Source organism: Nycticebus coucang, chromosome 20 (assembly GCF_027406575.1).
Source record: "Nycticebus coucang isolate mNycCou1 chromosome 20, mNycCou1.pri, whole genome shotgun sequence".
Taxonomy (NCBI): Eukaryota; Metazoa; Chordata; class Mammalia; order Primates; family Lorisidae; genus Nycticebus; species Nycticebus coucang.
Window position 1 is genome coordinate 21,012,459 of NC_069799.1, and position 22,641 is coordinate 21,035,099.

Consider the following 22,641-nt stretch of genomic DNA (forward strand, 5'->3'; position numbering starts at 1 on the left):
TAGGACAGAGACAAGATCAACCCAGGGGGTGGCACCTGTGGCTCACATATACCAGAGGTGGTGGGTTCAAACCTGGCCCCAGCCAACAACACACACAAAAAGATACACCTGGGGACATTTTTTTTTTTTTTTGAGACACAGTCTCACGATGTAGCCCTCAGTAGAGTACCATGGCATCACAGCTAACAGAAACCTCAAAATCTTGGGCTTAAGTGATTCTCTTGCCTCAGCCTCTCAAGTAGCTGGGACTACAGGTGCCTACCACAATGCCCAGCTATTTTTTTTGTTGTAGTTGTCATTGTTGTTCAGCAGGCCTGGGCTGAACCGGAACCCATCAGCCCCGGTATATGTGGCTGGTGCCATAACCACTGAGCCACAGGCGCTGTGCAAGAAAATTGATTTTACATCACTCTCTTTTTCTGTTCAAATTTGAATTCAGGTTATCCTTTGTAAAATGTAAATTTCCTAAGCTTTACAAGAATGTAAATATTTTACCTTGGTATCTATTGCCCTAGTTCTTCTGTATGCCTTGTCCTGTTTTAAATACTGAAGTTCCCAAATGCTCCTTCTGAAAAATAAAAGATACATCTGTAATTTGCCTTTTTCTCCAGTAATGTCTATACACATTGTCTTAATTATCTTCGACTGATTTATATCTTTGCCTCAGTAACTTCTTTTGGTGTGCCAGGGCCTGGAATGATAACCAAGGGTGGGATATGCTCAGGCTTCTTTCTGTTCCATGCAGGGAGATGAGATTAACTTTGCCTGGGACAGCAGCATGGCTGAAGAGCCAGGTTGCTGCTACAAATTCAAGATCTGAGGGTTGGGACAAGCCAGAAGTCTCTTCACATTGGTGTGGGGTTTTGATGGGACATTCTAGGGGTGAAGGACCTATGAGTTTGATTCCAGAGGATGTAGCCTTGTCTGGGAGGGATATGACCACATCCCTGTCTAGTGTGCATGTCCATAAAATGGTGAGTGTCGCAATAAGGAGAAAAAAATCTAACCTCAGAACTCTTCCTATCAAAAACCTTAGTCCCCTCTGACAACAGGAGGTGATGTGGAATCACTATACAATTTGTGGTGTGACTGCCTGTGGGCAAGAGACTTCAGCCTCCTTATTACCTGGGACTAAAGGTGCGTACCATCATGCCTCGCTAATTTTTCTAAGTTTTTGTAGAGATGGATTCTTGCTATGTTGTTCATGTTGGTCTCAAACTCTTTTTCAGACAGAGTTTCACTTGGTCACCCTCTGAAGAGTGTCGTGTCATCTTAGCTCACAGTAAACTCAAACTCTTTGGATCCTCTTGTTTCAGCTTCCCAAGTAGCTGGGATTACAGGTGCCTGCCACAATACCTGACTATTTTTTAGAGTCAGGGCCTCGCTCATGCTCAGGCTGGTCTTGAACTCGTGAGCTCAAGCAACCCACCCACCACTGTCTCCCTATTGCTCGGATTAGAGGTGTGAGCCACCATGCCTGGAGAGGTTTCAAACTCCTAGACTCAAGTGATCCTCCCACCTCAGCCTCCCAGTGGTCTTTATTTTCACGGTATCTGTCCAAAGCTAAGCTCAGGGTTCCCATTTGAAATCACCCTAAAAAAATTATAAATCTCAAAACCGTACAACATTTACTCTGTGGAAACAAGGTAAAACCATTCTTATTATGAAATAAAATATATGACTCCATATTTAATGTTCACTTCTGTCTTGCCTTTTAGGAATATTTTCATATTCTTCAAGTGCTATGGGTGAATTACATTTTATAGTTAATGGAAAAACGAAGCTAAAATAAATGAACAAAGCTTTTCAAGATACAAAATTCAGGGAATGAGACTGGTGACTGGAATACAGACATGCCCCACTCAAGTGTCAAGTAAGATCACCCTATACCTTGGATCCCTATCCTATACCTCCCACCCTTATTCTGATCACAGAATTGCTCAGTGGCCACCCTCCCTGGAGAAACTGCACCCTAGCTTACAATGCATATGAAGTGTGTATTGTGTTGCAGATTTTTAAAACACTTTGCTAGGGGTGGGTTGTCCTTATCCTTTGGTACTTTCTCCCTTGAAATATTTAAGAAATAATTTGTGCATTTTCCCCTGAATACCCACATCTGATGGGCTGACAGAGAATGTCTCTCTAAGAAATGAAAACTGAGGCTAGTACCAAAAAACTTAAAGTCCCAATGGGTTAGCTTTTTACGTGAAGAGTATACCAGAAGACTTCTCTCAACCTCAAGAACACTCATTTGCTCCTGAGAGGCTCTACTCCCATTCTTCAGGCTGTCTTCTGGGAGAAAATGTCCCAGGGACTGATATTTATGGAACACTAAAGAAAATGTGAATGCTATGGGCATCTTGGGTCATCCTCAGATAAGTATGAAGCTCAGGACTGGGAAAACACAGGAGTGTGAACGAAGATCTGTCATTCTGTACAGTTACCAATAGGGAATATCAATTCCAAGAGATTCTGGTAAGCTGTGTGTTCCTAGGGCAAGATAACAGGAGTAAAGCACAAAGTTTTTACCAGGGAATGTCAGAGGACTATGGTCTGCTTTTTTTCTTATGTGAAATGTAAAACAAGTTAAAAAATAGGGCGGCGCCTGTGGCTCAGTCGGTAAGGCACTGGCCCCATATACCGAGGGTGGCAGGTTCAAACCCGACCCCGGCCAAACTGCAACCAAAAAATAGCCGGGCGTTGTGGCGGGCGCCTGTAGTCCCAGCTACTCGGGAGGCTGAGGCAAGAGAATTGCTTAGGCCCAGGATTTGGAGGTTGCTGTGAGCTGTGTGAGGCTATGGCACTCTACTGAGGGCCATAAAGTGAGACTCTGTCTCTACCAAAAAAAAAAAAAAAAAAAAAAATCACCCATCCCTTATGTAAACAATAAACACAAAAATACTGCAAGTCTTTGAAATGGGCAATAAAGAAAAAAAAACAAGTGATAATGTGAATTGGATGGGAAGTTGGTGTTTGAAAAAGTGTGAAAGAAAATAAAAATTGAGTATTTTACTCTAAAACCTACAAGAGTTAGGCCGAAGAAACAAAAGTAGTAGATTCAGACTCAGGTTCCCAAACTTTTGGAAAATGCTGGGGAAAACAAGTCCCCCTGTAGAGTGTTAAAATATATATCAGCCAATTTGGCCGAAAAGGTGCTACTGCTCTGCATTTCTACCCAAGGAAAACAAAATCCAGCTCCTATTTATTTTTTATTATGTGCTAATATAGGAGCCAAGGGAAAACTTTCCCATGAATTCTTCGAAGTTTCCCCAAATACCAACTCACAAATGGAAGAGTAATAAAAGGCATATGAATTTACTCATGTACTACATATGTGAGAAAATCATGGAGAGATTTACCTCAATCTCCAACAGAAGCATAAATTCCCTTTTCCATAACAGAAGAAAAAGACGGGAATTTTTTTCAGAGGCAAAAAATGGTTAGAGAGGATGAACTGACTGGCAAGAAGGAAACTAGCTTGTTAATGCTTTTTTAGAAATGTGAATGCACCAGAGAGGCAGAAATCATGTTGAGGTAAAAACCTTCCAGGAGCGGTTGTATTTTTCATCTGCACTAGATAAGGAGGTAACAGGAAAGCAATAGAAGGCAACTGTTTTTATTTTGGTAAGAAACTTTGTTACCTAAGGATATGTTAGATAGTCTATCTCTACCCTGGCGGTGAGTGAAGCAAGGCTAGATTTTAAGGACCTTGATATTCAAGATTATTTTTGAAAAGCTTTCCAATTTTAAAAAGGACTCAGCATGCCTAAGCACAGTTTTTTAAGAATCATGTTCTGCACCCCAACATCAACTTAGAAGGAAAGCAAATATAGACTTTACCAATCACAAACTACTAATTATCTTCTGATTACAAAACCAGGAGAATTTCAACTGGAAAGTCCAAAAAAACTTCAGTGCATAACTGCAACCAATTAGTTATTGAATTTGATTTGCATATGCACCTTTGAAAAGCCTTTCCTTCAATCATACAGCAGATCCTGAAATAATAATCCAAACATAGAGGATCCTTATAAAAACTTCAGAATATTTAAAAAGTATTTAACGTTAGGGGAAGAGCAAGATGGCAGACAAGTAACAGCTTCTTTGCAACTGGGCACAGTGAAATGGGGGAGAGAATACTCCAGACATCTCTAGTTGGTGGGATCTGCCCAGAAACATCCCTTTGGGAACACAGGGAGACAGCGAGAGACATCTGGACCCCACGTGGAGGACAAAAGCAGTGGATAACTGGCAAGTAGTTGCATGTGTTCATTCAGTCAGAGGCTGCCCGCCACTGTAAACTACAGCAGCAGAGAGACTGAAAACAGGAAAGGCCTTACCTGTGGGCTGTTTTGTTTTTTTGGACTTGGGCCTTTCGTTGAATTACCTTGGGAGAACTTGGATGAGAGTGCAGATTGACTGTAAGCATTCTCTAGGGCCCTGGACTGAGCCGCTGAGCCTGAAAGGAGGTAATATTGTTCAGCTGTGGGCTGCTGGCACAGACACTGTGGAAGAACTGCCTCTGCAGGCTCCTCCCTCAAGGTGACAGAGCCTGTGCAGCCATTATGGGAGAACTGCCCCGGCTCTGCACTCAGGGTTGAAGAGTGAGGAAGGAGCTGGGAGACCTTGGGCAAGTAATCTAGTGACTGAGCAGCACAAAGGCGGTGATTTAGACGCTGGGGAAAAGCGGAGATTTCAGTATTTGGCAGTAACAGTGCTGCCTTACAGCCTTGGCCCTCAGGGGCATTGAGTGAGACCAGTTTTGCCACACTGGATAAGAAGGCAGCAACTTCAGGAGAGATCCCAGCAACAAGTGCTTTCCTGGGAAGGCTTCTGCTTAGCCAACATTAATAGTTTAAAGTATCTTTTAAGTGCTGAGGAGAGATTTAGGTTCTCAATCCTGCCAGGTCTGAGAAATCAGCAGAGGCCTCCAGGCTCCATCTTGTACAGCTATGTCAGCATCATGACTAACATCTCATACCCAAGGAGGTCACCGTTGCGGAGACAATATTCAACAAGATATATATATCTTTGTTTTTGTTTTTATTTTATTTTATTTTTTATTTTTTTATTACAACCTTTCCCCTCTAGATTTTTCTTTTTTCTTTTTCTCTCTTTCTTTCTTCATTTTTCTAGTTAAAATATAATTTTCTATTGTAGCCTTCTTTAACAATTTGAACTTCATTTTTGCTACAGTTTCTGCCCCTATTATTTGGATTTTCCCCCAAAATTTTATCCCGGAAGGTTTTTTGTTTGTCTGTTTGGGTATCATTTGTAGTATTTTTGTCTTTCCTTTCTAATTAGTGGAGGTGGGGTACTGTGTCTTAACAGGCTGACAAAGAGCTACTGACCTCAAGGGAACCACCCAACCCAGCATTCCCACATGTTGGGGATTTTTAAAGGTTGAGTCAAAGTACCTACTGTACAACTTTATTAATCCTGTCTCCCTCTTTCTGTGCTTCTCTTCCTGTTGTCAATATTGCCTTTTACTCACTGCCTCTCCTCCTTTTTATTTCTCTTTCTATCTTTTTTTATTTTAAATCTGTTTTCCCCTCTTTCTCTTCAATCTTCTCATCCCTCTGCTACTGTACCAAAAGGATTCATCAAAACATTAGGCCAGAGGTGCAGTAACATAAAGAGCAAGAGGAAGTGAAAGGAAAATTAGGGCAAGGGAACAGGTAAAAGAAAACACCCATGAGGAAGAATCAGCAGAAAAGTCCTAGCAATAGGAAAAACCAGTCCAGAGGAACCTCCCAAAGGAAACGTGAGGTAGCTACTGTGGAGGATTCCACCTACAAAGAAATGTTAAAAATGACATAAAGGGAATTTAGAATACAGATGATGAAAACAATGAAGGAAACTGCTGATAAAGTTGAAAATAACCAAAAAGAAATCCAAAAACAGAATCAAATAAGAGATAAATGATATGAAGAATATAGAAAGGATATATCAGAGCCAAAGGAATTGAAGCAGTCAATTAAATTCCCAATTAGGGAATTTAAAGATGCAATAGAAAGTATCAACAACAGATTAGATCATGCAGAAGAAAGAATCTCAGAGGTAGAGGACAAAGCTCTTGAGATAACTCAGATAGTCAATGAGGTAGAAAAGAAGAGACAGAAAGCAGAACATTCACTGACAGAATTATGAAACTTCTAGAGTTCAAACATACAAGCGATAGGTATCCCAGAAGGGGAAGAAGAATGCCCCAGGGGAATGGAAGTTATACTAGAGAATATTATGAATAAAAACTTTCCAAATATCACCAAAGATTCTGACACACCCTTTTCAGAAGGATATAGGACACCAGGTCACCTCAACCCTAATAGAGCTTCTTCAAGACACATTGTGATGAACTTGTACAAGGTGAAGACAAAAGAAAAGATATTGCAAGCTTCCAGGACTCACTGCCAATTGACCTACAAGGGCAAATCCATCAGGGTGACCATAGACTTCTCTAGTGAAACTTTTCAAGCCAGAAGACAATGGTCATCTACCTTTAATCTACTTAAACACAACAATTTCCAGCCTAGAATGCTATATCCCACTAAGGTAAGCTTTAAAATTGACAGAGAAATCAAATCTTTTACTGCGAGGCAAACATTGAGAAAATCTGCCACAAGAAGACCAGCTCTACAGGAAATACTTCAACCTGTTCTACATACTGACCATCACAATGGACCACCAGCAAAGTAAGCACCCAGAAATTAAATGATAGAACCTAGCTTCCACAATGATGCAAAAAAAAAAAAAAAAACTAAATGCACTTTCACAAAATGAGATGAATAGAACACTACCACACTTATCAATTATCTCAATAAAAGTTAATGGCTTGAATTCCCCACTGAAGAGGCATAGATTGGCTGACTGGATTAAAAAACACACGCCATCCTTTGCTGTTTGTAGGAAACACACCTAACCTCAAAAGACAAATTAAAATTCTGAGTTAAGGTTTGAGAGACAATTTTTCAGGCAAATGGAATCCTGAAAAAAGAGGGATTCTTATTTTCAGGTACATATAGATTTAAAGCAACTAAAGTCAAAAACGACAAAGATGGTCACTTCATATTGGTCAAGGGAAAAATACAACAAGAAGCCATTTCAATACTAAATATTTATGCACTCAACTTATATGCTCCCAGATTCTTGAAACAGACCTTACTTAGTTTGAGCAATATGATATCCATAACACTATAATAACAGGGGACTTTAACACTCTTCTCACAGAGCTGGGCAGATCCTTTAAATAAAAATTAAACAAAGATATAAGGGTCTTAAGTGAGACCCTGGAATAACTGTGCCTGATAGGTGAATATAGAACACTCTATCCCAAAGATAAAGAATATTATATTCTTCTCATCACCCAATGGAACATTCTCCAAAATTGATCATATCCTAGGACACAAAAGAAACCTCAACGGAATCAAAAGTATTGAAATTTTACCTTGTATCTTCTCAGACCACAAGGCATTAAAGGTGGAACTCAACTCCAACAAAAACATTCAACCCCACACAAAGGCACGGAAATTTAACAATCTTATGCTGAATGACAATTGGGTGCATGAAGAAATAAAAATGTTATCATTAACTTCCTTGAGCATAACAACAATGAAGACACAAGCTACAAAAACTTGTGGGATATAGCAAAAGCAGTCCTGAGAGGAAAACTGATCATTTTAGATGACTACATTTGAAAACAGAAAGAGAGCACATCAACAAACTCACAAGCCACCTTATGGAACTGGAAAAAGAAGAACAATCTAAGCCTACACCCAGCAGATGAAAACAAATATTCAAAAGTAAATCAGAGATTAATGAAATCAAAAACACAAGAATCATTCAGAAAATTAATGAAATAAGAAATTGTTTTTTTTTGAAAAAAGAAGTAAAATCGATAAATCTTTGGCCAGACTAAATAGAAACAGAAAAGTAAAGTCTCGGGCAGTGCCTGTGGCTCAACAGGTAGGGCGCCGGCCCCACATGCCGAGGGTGGTGGGTTCAAACCCGGCCCCGGCCAAACTGCAACAACAAAAAAAAATAGCCGGGTGTTGTGGCGGGCACCTATAATCCCAGCTACTTGGGAGGCTGAGGCAAGAGAATCGCCTAAGCCTAGGAGTTGGAGGTTGCTGTGAGCTGTGTGACGCCACGGCACTCTACCAAGGGCGATAAAGTGAGACTCTGTCTCTACAAAAAAAAAAAAAAAAAAAAAAGAAAAGTAAAGTCTCTAGTAACCTCAATAAGAAATGATATAAGGGGGGCTCTGCATCCATAGAAAGTGGTTACAGTGTCAGCCACATACATGGAGGGTGGTGGGTTCAAACCCAGCCCAGGCCAGCTAAACACCAATAACAACTGCAACAACAAAAGAAAAAATAGCTGGGTGTTGTGGCAGCACCTGTAGTCACACCAACTCGGGAGGCTAAGGCAAAAGAATGACTCAAGCCCAAGACTTTGAGTTTGCTGTGAGCTGCGACACCACAAAACACTACCGAGGGTGATATAGTAACACTCTATCTCCAAAAAAAAAAAAAAAGAAAGAAAAAGAATAATGATAAAGGGGAATAATAATTGATGCCACAGAGATACTCTTGTAGTATCACTAAATACTACCAGAAACTCTATGCCCAGAAATTTGACAATGTGAAGGAAATGGATCAATATTTGGAATCACACCCTCTCTCTAGACTTAGCCAGGAAGAAATAAATCTCCTGAACAGACCAATTCCAAGCAATGAGATCAAAGAAAAAACAAAGTCTCCCCACCAAAAAAAAAGCCCTGGTTCGGATGGCTTCACACCAGAATTCTATCAAACCTTCAAAGAGCTTATTCTCATACTACAGAAATTATTCCAAAAAATTGAGAAGGAAGGAATCTTCCTCAACACGTTCTACAAAGCAAACATAACCCTAATACCAAAATCAGAAAAAGACCCACCCAACTGAAAAGGAGAACTTTAGACCAATTTCACTAATGAATATAGATGTAAAACTTCATAACAAAATCCTACCAACAGATTACAGCTTATCATCAAAAAAGTCATTCATCATGATCAAGTACGATTCATCCCAGGGATGCAAGACTGGTTTAACATGTGCAAGTCCATAAACATTATTCAGTGTATCAACACAAGCAAAAACAAAAACCATATGATCCTCTCAATAGATGCACAAAAACCATTCAATAAAATCCAGCATCCTTTTCTAATTAGAACACTGAAGAGTATAGGCATAGGTGGCATATTTCTTAAACTGATCAAAGCTATCTATGACAAACCCACAGCTAATATTTTACTGAATGGAGTAAAACTGAAAGCTTTTCCACTTAGAACTGGAACCAGACAAGGTTGTCCTCTGTCGCCATTACTATTTAACATAGTATTGGAAGTTCTAGCCAATACAATTAGGCAAGACAAGGAAATAAAGGGAACCCGAATGGGAGCAGAGGAGGTCAAACTCTCCCTCTTTGCTGACAATATGATCTTATACTTAGACAACCACAAAGACTCAACCACAAGACTCCTGGAAGTCATCAAAAAATGCAATACTTGTTAAATCTACTAAGTGCACTAATGTCTTAACACAATAACTAAGAAAATGTAGTGAAGGCTATGTTAACCAGTTTGATGAAATTATTTCAAATTGTATATAAAACCAGCACATTGTACCTCATAATTCCATTAATGTACACAGCTATGATTTAATAAAGAAAAAATACAGTAACGTCTCAGGATATAAAATCAATGTCCACAAGTCAGCAGCCTTTGTATACACCAATAACAGCCAAGACGAGAGGCTAATTAAGAACACAACTCCCTTCACCGTAGCTTCAGTGAAAATGAAATACCTAGGAATACACCTAACAAAAGAAGTGAAGGACCTCTAGAAAGAAAATTATGAGACCCTAAGAAAAGAAATACCAGAGGATATTAATAAATGGAAGGACATACCAGGCTCACGACTGGGAAGAATCAACATTGTAAAAATGGCTATAATTCCCCAAGCAATCTACAGATTCAATGTCATCCCTATTACCGACATGATACTTTCAAGATTTGGAAAAGATGATTCTGTGTTTTGTATGGAACCAGAAAAAAACCCGTGTAGCTAAGGCAGTTCTTAGTAATAAAAACAAAGCCGGGGGCATCAGCATGCCAGATTTTAGGCTGTGCTACAAGGCCATAGTGATCAAGACTGCATGGTACTTGCACAAAAATAGAGATATAAACATTAAGAATTGAATAGAAAACCAGGAAAAGAAACTGACATGTTTCAACCACCTAATCTTCAATAAACCAAACAAGAACATGCACTGAGGGAAAGAATCCCTATTCAATAAATGGTGCTGGGAGAACTGGATATCCACATGAAAAAGACTGAAACTAGACCCGCACCTTTCTCCACTCACAAAAATTGATTCAAGATGGATAAAAGACTTAAATTTCAGCATAAAACAATAAAAATCCTCAAAGAAAGCATAGGAAAAGCACTGGAAATATCAGCCTGGGGAAAGACTTTATGAAGACTGCCATGGCATTTGCAATAACAAAAATAAACAAATGGAACTTCATTAAACTGAAAAGCTTCTGAACAGCTAAGGAGACAACAACCAAAGCAAATAGACAATCTATACAACGGGAAAGGATATTTGCATATTTTGAATAAGACAAAAGCTTGATAACTAGGATCTATAGAGAACCCAAATTAATCCACATGAAAAAAGCCAAGAATTCCATAATCAGTGGGGAAGAGACATGAATAGAACCTTCTCTAAAGGAGACAGAGGAATGGCTAGCAAACATATGAAAAAATGCTCATTATCCCTAATTATTAGAAAAATGCAAATCAAAACTACCCTGAGATATCATTTAACCCCAGTAAGAATAGCCCACATCACCAAATTTCAAAACTGTACATGCTGGCATGGATGTGGAGAGAAAGGAACACTTTTACACTGTTGGTGGGACTGCAAACTAATACAATTCTTTTGTCATAAAGACACTTGCACTACAGTGTTTATCACAGCTCAATTTACAAACACCAAAATGTGGAAACAGCCTAAATGCTTCCCAACTCAGCAATGGATTAGCAAGCTGTGGTATATGTATACCATGGAATACAATTCATCCATTTAAAAAAATGGAGACTTTACAGCCTTTGTATTAACTTGGATGGAAGTAGAACACATTATTCTTAGTAAAGCATCACAAGAATGGAGAAGCATGAATCCTATGTATTCAATTTTGATATGAGGACAATTAATGACAACTAATGACATGGTGTGGGTGGGGGAAGGGGAGAGAGAGAAGGAGGAGGAGATGGGGGAAAGAAAGAGCATAAAGAGGGCAGGAGGGAGGTGGGTGGGGTCTTGTGTGATACACCTTTTAGGGGCAAGGCACAATTGTAAGAGGGACTATACCTAACAAATGCAATGAGTATAACCTGGTTGCTTGTACACTCAATGAATCTTCAAGTAATTAAAAAAAAACAAAACAGTATTTAAAGTTGGAGAACTCTTGATTCCACTCCCCAGAGCTACTGAAATAAAATTTGTGCTAGAAATCAGACTTAAAGGTATGGGTAACAATCTATGCCACTATACTTCTGAAATTACCATTAATCTAATGAATGATATAAATTGGCTCAAAAATTGGTAAGATTAATGCCAAAATAAAATATCTCCAAAATTTTCTTGACTATACCAAGATACCCTTAAGTTTTCCTTAGAAACAAAAACCTGACATTCATGCAGTCAAAGAAGAAACTGAATAAAAACATTCTACAAAGAAAGAATATGAAATGCTTAGTTTAGACCCAGAACTGTGTATTTAAGTTATCCTCACCAAGAAAGACCAGGTTTCTATAGTTATCTAACATGACATCCCAACACAAATGCTGCTGAGCAGGGTCCCGGCAGGCCCACTTATTTATAGCGAATTCTATAGACACATCCTTGAATGTCAACACTCCCTGAAAAACAAACATGTTTGCCAAGATATAAGGGGAGACTGAATTTCACTTTTAGTTTAATGAGTGAAGAGAACTGTTGCTGATGTATTTGAGTGACTGAAATTATCTAATTAGTACAGAGGAGATACATTCCCTCATGTGTTCTCTAACACTAAAGGGGATGGCATAATGTCCACAGAACCAGTGTAGACACTATATAGCTTTTGGTTTGCAGGGTAGAAATAAAAGGCCACCAAAACAGGCATGTATATTTTTGTGATTTACCTATATCATTCCATGTAAGCTGTGTGTATTCTTTTAAATGACAATGTCATGGTGAGGTAAATAGTACCTCTAAAACTTTAACATGTACAAGAAAGAACAGGAGATAGTCCGGGCACAGTGGTGACTGGTGTCTATAATCCTAGCACTCTGGGAGGCCAAGGCAGGTGGACTGCTTGAGCTCATGAGTTCAAGAACAGCTGAAGCAATAGCGGGACCCCATCTCTACTAAAAATAGAAAAAAATGAGGCAAGAGGATCACTTGAGCCTATTAGGAGGTTGCTGTGAGATATGACATAATGGCACTCTACCCAGGATGATAGCTTGAGACTCTCAAAAAAAGAAACAACAACAACAAAAGACCAGGAGATCCTGATAAAATGTAGACTTTCATTCAGAAGATATGGGATGAAGATTCCATTTCTAAATTTCGAATATGCTAAACAGGAATGACAATGCTTCTGTCCCATGAAAATATTTTGTCAGCCATGTGACGCCACGGCACTCTACCCGAGGGCGGTACAGTGAGACTCTGTCTCTACAAAAAATAAGAAAATATTTTGTCAAACATGCAGTGAACTGTACATACTGGATTTACCCCGTTGATTTCTGAACCACTAAACAAAAATGACAACCTTTACTTTCCAAAGAAAGGTATAGGAAAGAGAATCTAAGAAGAAAGGGACGCTTCCTCAATAAATGTTTTGGTTTGTGCACATTAGTTGATAATCTCCCCCAAGTACTTATTAACAGTACTGGGAAGCACCTGTGGCTCAGTGGATAGGGCACCGGCCCTATATACCAGGTTCAAATCCTGTCCCGGCCAAATTGCAACAAAAAATAATGGGGCGTTGTGGCGGGCACCTGTGGTCCCAGCCACTCAGAAGGCTGAGGCAAGAGAATCACCTAAGCCCAGGAGTTGGAGGTTGCTGTGAGCTGTGACGCCACGGTACTCTACCAAGGGCAATAAAGTGAGACTGTCTTTAAAAAAATTGAATAAATAAAGAAGATATACTGAACCCTGCAATGGAATATGTGTCAAAGAACACCACAGCTGGGTGAATAAAATTAACCTCAACGGTGAACAGGACAAATTAGTATCAAGTGCTGATTCACAAATGCAAACACGACATCACTGCTGTGACAGTACTAGACAGAAAAAGTAAATCATAATCTGATAAAAACTAGTTGGAAAAACCCAGTTTGGGCAAAGTTTAAGGTACAGATGTCTGCCATGTTTTCTAATCTCTAATCCTATCTTTAAATATGACCTTCTTAGCATTCTAGAAAGCAAATCTTTTGTAATTAATCTGTTTTTCAGAACTTTGAGTTACTTTAGGCAGTAATTGCCATCTTCTGTAAAAGTACATGTATATCAACTTATTTTACATAGAACCCATGGAGCTTCGAGATGGAAGCTAAACAGTACATATTCCCCATTTCTGCTAATATACAATGATCCAACCTCATCCACAGTGGAAATCTTGGGTATCCACATTTTCCCATTTTCAACAGAAAGAAAGGGAATATTTTCACTGCTGCAGGATGTAAGTTTAATATGAGAATTTTCTAGGACATATGGGAAGCCTGGATGGAGAAAAAGGAAAGAAGACTCGGCCATATGTAGAGAAGAAGAATTTTGGGGGAAAAGAGTATTTGAAACAAACTCATTAGGCAGGAACATCACAAGTAGAGATGTAAATGTTTGAAAATTCTAAGAACATGATAGTGCAGAAGAAAAAGTGGGCACAGCCCTGGACCTTGGACTCATTCAACAGAGAAGCAATCATTTCTTTCTCTTTCTCCTCCTTCCCTTGATTTCCTTCTCAGGTGAGATTATCTGGACACATTACTCCTGCATCTTGATAATATGTCTTTAAAGGCATCAGCACAAACTCATCACCTGCTACCACCACATCCACAGGCACAGGGACCTCGAAGTACAGAGAAATTTTGACACTTTCCTATTCTTTATCATGGGAGAGAGTCGGGAAGAAGGAGGTTCCACATAAAGACCAAAGTGTGAGTTCTAATTTCTTGGCTTCCAGTTCCCTCCCCTGCCATAATTTCTGCTATGGAAATGGGAAATGGAGTCTGTACCCTCTTTCTGGAAAAAAATAAATAAACTCGACTGTTTAAATGTATCTGGAAAACCTCATGCTAGACATTGGCCTTCCCTTAGCATCACAGGGGGCACTTATTTAAAACCACATGGATGACACAACTCACACTAATAGAATCTGTGCACAGGCAGAATCACAGATGATGGTACCTCTTCAAACTAGGCATAGAATCCTAACTACAAGCCTGGGCTGAGAAACACTTAGCTAAGCATCACCTCTCGGGGTTTCATATGCATACAAGGTATTTCACAGTATGCCCACTCAAAGCATCTGATTCTGCAACAGCAGGAGTTACTCTATCTTCAAGCAAATAATCAGTTTTCTTACAATGCCTATATCCTTCCTTAAGAATTTCAGAAAGAAGGCCAGCTTGACGGTTCAAGCCTGTAAGCCCAGCACTCTTGGAGGCCCAAGGCAGGTGGCTTTTCTGAGCTCAGGAGTTCCAGACTAGCATGAGCTAGAGCAAGACCCCGTCTGTAAAAATAGCAGGGTGTTGTGGTGGGTGCCTGTAGTCCCAGCTACTCCGGAGGCTGAGGATGGCTTGAGCCCAGTTTAAGGTTGCTGTTAGCTGTGATGCCATAGCACTCCAATGAGGCTGACAAAGTGAGACTATGTCTCATTTAAAAAAAAAAAAAAAAAGAATTTCATGAAGTGTTTTGAGCCATTAACTATAGAATCAAGATTACAGAACCTGTAAAGTAAAATAGTGACCAGTTAACCCCCATTTCTATTTTGGTCTAGCTGGTAAAAGCCAGACAGCCAGAAGGCAAGAAAGCATTTCAATGAGACATGGAGACCTACACACAGAAAGCTTCCACAGAGTTTCTCAAGCTCCTTTCCCCTTCCACCGCCATCTGATCAACCTAAAAACATGAGGTGGTCTTTGCAACATTAGTCAGCCATCTCTTCATGATGTTCTTGAATTAATTGCTTGTTCTTCCATCAACTCTTGTGTTGTGACTTTCACTTTTTAGGAGGGAACAGTCAGTCATGGGTTTAAAATTTTACAGGTTTTGAGTGAGTCTAAGGAGTGGCTTTTTTAACTATTCCCCCTATTGCTGCTGTTACTCCTTCTAGACCAGTGGTTCTTAACCTGTGGGTAGCAACCCCTTTTAACTATATGAAAGGGCCCACGGCATTAGGAAGGTTGAGAACCACTGTTCTAGACTATAGCAGCACCCAGCTAGAGAAAGCAAACACAGCACAGAGTTCCCTCAGTTCAACACTTTGTAAACAACATGAAAACCTTTGGTTCAAGGAAGACCAACAATCACAATCTTGAAACGATATAGTTTGCTGGCACTTTAAAGTTTCCAGATTCTGAAGAAAGCAGCAGTGTCTGAGGAAATACCCAGACTCAGAATTTGGACCTGCAGATTTGAGTATGGCACATGTGGGGATGCAGCTAGTTCCCTGTGTACATTAATGAGAAATAGAGAAACAGAAAAATGGGAATGGGGACATTCTCAGGTGTACTCAATGCACATCTGTGATCCAGGTTGAGCTTCTGGCCTCCTAGCCTCTGGATCAGTCTTAGGTCTAAAGAGATCAACATAATTGAAAGATAGTGACACATTGCCTGATTGCTGCCCTATAAAAGTAGTTTGTAAAAATCTACAGGTTGTACCAAAGTCAACATACATACAGAAATAGAAAATTGTAGCCAAAATATACTTTTACAAATTACTCATTACAAAATTTTACAAGGAGGTAGCAACACATAGAGAATAGTTTTTAAATGTTTTATAAAATTTTGTTGTAAATAAAAGTACGTATAGCTGCAATTTCCCTCTTTGCCTATGTATGACTGTAGGGGCAACTTTTGGGACACCATGTACTGTAACTACTCAAGAAGGGAGATTGAAAACTGGCAGAGACCATTGTAGCTTCATTACTTGGGACAGAATGCAATTTGCTGCACAACTAGGTGTTGTGACTGTGAAGTGGAGATAGAAAGTGCCCTCTGGAGTTACACTTGGTGGGCATCATCTATGTTCATGTCAGTTCTGGTAATTCTGGATGGTGTGTAAAAATACTTTATAACTAAAAACAGAGTCATTTCCAACTCTAGAATAACCCACCATGATGGTATACAGAAAAAGAAGTGTCACGTTAGACAATTTAACCAGAATGGGATGTTCATCTCAGACCACTTAAGAGACGACAAAGATGAATTAAGTCATCATTATTAGTCCTCAGTAAGAAGACTTGACAGCACCATCGTTTATACAGGGTATCCATAAAGTTTGTATATAATTTAAAATAGTAAAACACAGGGTGACAGAGTGAGACTATGTCTCGAATAATAATAATAATAAAAGAAAAAAGACAGAAGACACATATAAGGCAAGGAGATAGTGGTGGGAGATTTTCGGAACCATCATTCATCCTGGGAAGTAGCTCTGATTACAGAAATTGCCCATGAGCTGTGTTCTCAAGAGCAGCTCACTACAAAAAGCAACACTTTCCATGACGACTTAGGTGATACTCCCCTTTTGGCCTATGATAGGCCAGACATAGACTCTACAGATTAAAATTTGTTACACAGACAAAACAACATTTAAAAACTTACTCTTGCTGTCCTCCGGAATTACTAGCCTTTCCAACAAAAAAGCGTTTTTACACATCAACTCCCCTTCAGTGTTTAACTAACAACAGCAGACAGGCGAGCCACTTCCGGTTCCCCAACAGGGAGAGCCAGGGCGCCAGGCCCTAAGTTTATTTTCAACAAAAGAATGGAGGGAGTGAGGGCTCCACGGACAACAGCCTCCCCCATGAACAAGCCCCCCCACACACACACACACACACACTCTTGGGATTCTTCCCTGAGGCGCCTTCCATTGTGACCACCAGGAAGGGACGTGCGGCGCTGCAGCGACACAGCTACTCAGAGAGAGCACTGGGCCAGGGTCCAAGTAACAGGTCCAGGAAGGCTTCAAGCAACAGGGTCCCAACTCCCTGCCCCGCTCCACCTTTTGCCAAGAGGGGTCCGAGAGCCAAGGGGTGCCAGTGGCAAACTTTGGCCTGAAGACTAAAACTGAAGGGAAACTGCCCGGTCCCGCCACAGCCACTTCTGGCTCCAACCACGCCCCTCCCCCTCTCAGGATACCCAGCCTCCTGTACTCACCATTTCCCAGCTTCAGAGATGTCCCGGTGTCCTCCCTTCAGATCTCGCAGTACCTGCAGGGCACAGCCTGACAGAGACTGCTACTGAGACAACTAGTATCTCCAGGAGATGGAACTGCTGAAGTTGAGACAACCGCTCAGTGCCCAGGTCAGGAAAGGAAAGCTGCTCCGGAATCCCAGAGCCGCCTTCTACCTTCTGGCTGTGCATCTGATTGGACAGTTCAGATAGGCGCATCCCTGATTGGATAGGACCTCAGGCCCCACCTCTCTGACCTTGAGTGATAGGAATGTCGTTAGACAAGAGGCTAAAAGTGGCCAGAAATGCTAACAATTTTTTCACCACAGCACTTTTTTTTTTTCATTAACGACGAGGGCCATGACCTTTTTTTTACGACAGAGTCTCACTCTGTCACCCTCAGTAGAGTGCCCTGGCCTCACAGCTCACACCAACCTCCAACTCTTGGGCTCAAGCTATCCTCTTGCCTCAGCCTCAAGAGTAGCTGGGACTACAAGAGCCTGCAACAATGCCCGGCTATTTTTTTTTTTTTAAAGGGATGAGGTCTCCCTCTGGCTCAGCCTGGTCATGAACCTGTGACCTCACCAGTCCACCGAATTCACCCTCCCAGGGTGCTAGGATTACAAGCATTAGCCTCCGCGTCCGTCTTAGGGACCATGACTTTATTCATCTCCATATTCCAGGGCCACCATGCTTTTCATACAGTAAGTGTTTAATAAATTTCGACTAAAGCAATGAAACTCTATTTACTGAGTGTGTAGTCTGTGCTAGACTTGGGCACCTATTATTTAAATAGGAGGTAGACTCTGCTTTGAAGGCTTTTTCAATATACATCATGATGTCTAGGTAAAAACATGCGCATAATGAACTCAGTGAACTTATAGACACATGAAGGGTATTGGGAGTTAAAGCAAAGTCTGGCTATGGCAGTTCAAAGGGTGAAATTACCTCTAGCCTCCAGTCAGGGGGTTGGCATTGCAGGAGGTTTCGTGCAGGAGGTGGTATTTAAGATCCCAACTAACAGGCATAACTAGGAGTATGTGGTACACCTCCTGAGGGAAGGGCTCAGCTACCATGTGGATTTTACCTTACAAACTGTCTTAACTCTTTTTACACAAGGCTTTGTGCCTTCTCTGGCATGCAGTTCTGCTGAGGGATATTTGTATTTAGCTCTAAATATAAATTATATCTGCTGTTTTTTTTTTTTTTTTTGAGACAGAGTCTCACTTTGTCACCCTTGGCAGAGTACCATGGAGTCACAGCTTACAGCATCTTCAAGCTCTTCGGCTACAGTGATTCTCTTGCCTCAGCCTCCTAAGCAGACGGGACTACCAACACCCACCACATGGCCCAGCTATTTTTTAGAGACGAGTCTCAAGCTGGCTCAGGTTGTTCTTGAATCTGTGAGCTCAGTCTATCCACCTGCCTCAGCCTCCCAAGTGCTGGCATTACAGGTGTCAGCCACTGAGCCCTGCCTAAATTATATCTTTTTATTAATTTCAATTATATATAGGTATTTGTTTATAATATATGCACAAAGTAAATGCATGTTTTCCAATCATGGAAACAACATATTGACAATTATATATATATATATACATGTATACATATATATAAATATTTTATGGTGAAAAGTTACATACAGGGTGGACATAAAGTTCATGTGCAATTTACAATAGTTTACTAGTTAAACTTAAAACTTCACTATTTCAATTTAAATTAAAATACTTTGCTATTTAAATTGCACATAAACTTTGTGTCCACCCTGTATTTAAAATTTTGCTTTGGAAGATTTCAATTAGGTGGGCAATTTTTTTTTCTTTCTTTTTTTTTTGAGACAGAGTTTCACTGTGTTGCCATGGTAGAGTGCCGTGCTGTCACAGCTCACAGCAACCTCAAACTCTTGGGCTTAAGCAATTCTCTTGCCTCAGCTTCCTAAGTAGCTCGGACCATAGGTGCCTGCCACAATGCCCAGCTATTTTGTTGTTGTCATTGTTGCAGTTGTCATTGTTGTTTAGCTGGCCTTGGCCAGGCTCTAACCTGCCAGCCTCGATTCATGTGTCTGGCGCTGTTACCACTGTGCTATGGGTGCCAAGCCTGGTGGGAAACTTCAAAAGCTTCATAATCAGGAGCCAGTGGAACATATGCCTTCTTCTGTCTATCAGGCCTGATCCAGGTGTTGATCTTGGCCACATCAATGTCATAGAGCTTTTTCATAGAGCCTGTTCTGGTGCTTGTTGGTTTGACATCCAAATGAACAAAAGTGTGTTGTCTTTGCTCTTCTCTATGGTAGACTTTCTGATCAGGGAGAACTTGATGATGGTACAGTGGTCAAGCTTATTTCTCCTAAGGAAGACTTTCCTGGGATATGAGGGCTGCCTCCAAAGGAGGCACAGAGACTTCAGCCGTTGAAATGTGGGTGATGTTTGAATATCCTTTTTTGTGTGGCTGTGGTTGCCTTTTAGCACTGCCTTCTTGGCCTTTAATGCCTTTGCTTTGGCTTTGACCTTGAGATAGGCAGGAGCTTCCTTCTTTACCTTTGGCATCATCTTGTGAAAAGCAAAAATTATTTTAAATTTTGAGTTTTTTTTTTAATTTGCCTGAACTCTGGTCTTTTGAGGAGTTAGCCTAAGCTTTGAAATAGGACGCAGCCTTCTAAGTCAGCCTGTCCAATAGAAATAAAATGAGAATTTAGCTGGATATTGTGGTGGGTGCCTATACTCCCAGGTACTTGGGAGGCTGAGGCAAGAGAATTGCTTAAGCCCAAAAGTCTGAGTTTGCAATGAGCTGTGACTCTGTGGCATTCTACCCAGGGTGACAGCTTGAGACTCTGTCTCAAAAAAAAAAAGAAAGAAAAAGAAATCAAATGAGAACCATGTGTGTCATTTCAAAGAAAAGATAATGAAATAGGTCAAATTGATTGCTCCTGTTTATTTCACCTAATATATTCCAAAATATTATTGTTTTCATAACTGATAATTTTGGTTATGTATCTTTAAAATTTTTTCTATGGGCTTGGTGCCTGTAGCTAGGTGGATACGGTTCGAACCCAGCCCGGGCCTGCTAAAACAACAATGAAAACTTCAACAAAAAAATAGCCAGGTATTGTGGTGGGTGCCTGTAGTGCCAGCTTCTTGGGAGGCTGAGGAAAGAGAATCACTGAAGCCCAAGAGTTGGAGTTTGCCGTAAGCTGTAATGCCAGGGCACTACCAAGAGCGACGTAGTGAGACTCTGTCTCAAAAAAAGAAAAATTCATTCTATGTATTTTTTCTATTATGAGACAAAGTCTTATTTTGTCACCATTTAGAGTGTTGTGGCATCATAGCTCACAGCAACCTCAAATCTTGGGCTCATGCGATCCTCTTGCCTCAGCCTCCCAGTAGCTGGGACTACAGGCGCCCACCACAATGCCCGTCTATTTTTTAGAGATGGTGTCTTGCTCTTGTTCAGACTGGTCTTGAACCTGTGAGTTCAGGCACTCCACCCATCTCAGCCTCCCAAGTGGTGGGATTATAGGCGTTAGCCACCTCTCCAGACCTTTTTTCTTTTTTTGAGACAGAGTCTTGAGCTGTCACTCAGGGTAGAGTGTGCGGCATCATACTAGCTCACAGCAGCCTCCAACTTGAGCTTAAGCAATCCTCTTGCCTCAGTTTTTCTAATTTTAGTAGAGATGGGGGGTTCTCGCTTTTGTATAGGCTGGACTGGAACCTGTGAACTCAAGCTATCCACCTGCCTCAGCCTCCCAGAGTGCTAGGATTACAGGCATGAGCCTCGTTCTATGTATTAACTGTAGAGTACAGCTCTGTATTCAGAACAGCATGTGGACAGTTGCTGCCACATTGAAGTGGAACTCTGAGGGCTCTGACTCTCCTAAACTCAGAGATGTAACTGTCCTGAACCACACTGTTTTGTTGCCAGAATAAGTGAACGTTCTACTCCCTATCAGAATCTTGCCTCAGGTCCATGGGTGGGAGAGACAGAGCCCCATGTGGGAGCATGGGACAGTGTGCAAAAGGGGACTACCGGTAGACCTACACTTCACTCTCTGCTTTGATGGATGCCTATCTATCTTCCAGAAATCATACACTGAACAAAAATGAGTGGGGCTTCAAGAAGGAACCTCAATAGTTTGGTTGCATAACTCTGCAAAGGATGGGATACACACATAAGCAACGTGATTACTGTGACTGAACAGGGTGGGTGTGAGATCTAGGTTTCTGAGAAGTACCTGGAATCTGATGAGTATATCTACAACCTCCAGGAATTAGGGACCACCACTAATTATTCCAACCTTTCAGGCTTTGAGTCTCCAAACTGAACACAGGTGGGCACAGCACCAGCTTCTTCTCCTCCTCCTCTGGACTGCACCAAAAAGAAGGGACCTTGGGCTGAGCTGGATAAGCAGGGATGTGAAGCCAGGAGAAGTGGCAGGTAAAGGCTGGACTGGCCCTGCTCCTGGGCAGGATGTTAGCACCAGGGCTCCTTCTACTTTAACTTCTAGAAGACACACTGCTCTAACTCACAGACTGTTAAGAAAATATAATGATGTCATCAAGGTAAGAATAATATTTCTCAGTACTATCCACAGAGACAACCTCCCACAAATATTTTTGGAAACTTCACTGTCCACACTTGGAGGAACATTTAGAGTGTTCTCTTCCCAATTCTAATGCCAAACTGCTACACACATACTTGCCATACCCAGATCTGGGGACAAACCTCAACATTTACAACATTGCAATGTGCAGGAGGAAATTTTTTATTGGAAAAGGTATGATGAGTGGTATGTTACACATTTTTGTGAAAACACTTTATTTTCTTTATTTCAGCATTATGATTGACATGCACACATTTGCCCAGTAGTGGAAATATTTATATAATAAAACCCATCACACATAGTACCAATCAAGATGCTTCTACAGTTTTTATTGTCTTGCCTTCACTTGGAAAAACCAACTTCAGTCGCCCTCGTCTCATTTTAAAGTAAATATAACAGATCACATTATTTAGTTTGTAGGTATTTTACTAACTATATCTAATAATTTCAAAAACTCTTATAGAAAACACTTTTGGGAGGCAGGGGGCAGTGCCTGTGGCTCAGTGGGTAGGTCACTGGCCCCATATATCAAGGGTGGTGGGTTCGAACCC

The 22,641-nt window shown here is 40.8% G+C and overlaps 1 protein-coding gene across 1 annotated transcript in view; it reads right to left on the reverse strand.

Annotated features, from left to right (window-relative positions):
- Positions 1–17,612, reverse strand: part of LOC128573051 (zinc finger protein 595-like) — a 43,023-nt gene extending 25,411 nt beyond the window's left edge. The window contains exon 1 of the mRNA XM_053573274.1: positions 17,479–17,612. Within this exon, the coding sequence (XP_053429249.1) occupies positions 17,479–17,481 (3 nt within the window). The 5' untranslated portion in view covers positions 17,482–17,612. The remainder of the gene's footprint in view (positions 1–17,478) is intronic.
- Positions 17,613–22,641: the final 5,029 nt, after the last annotated feature.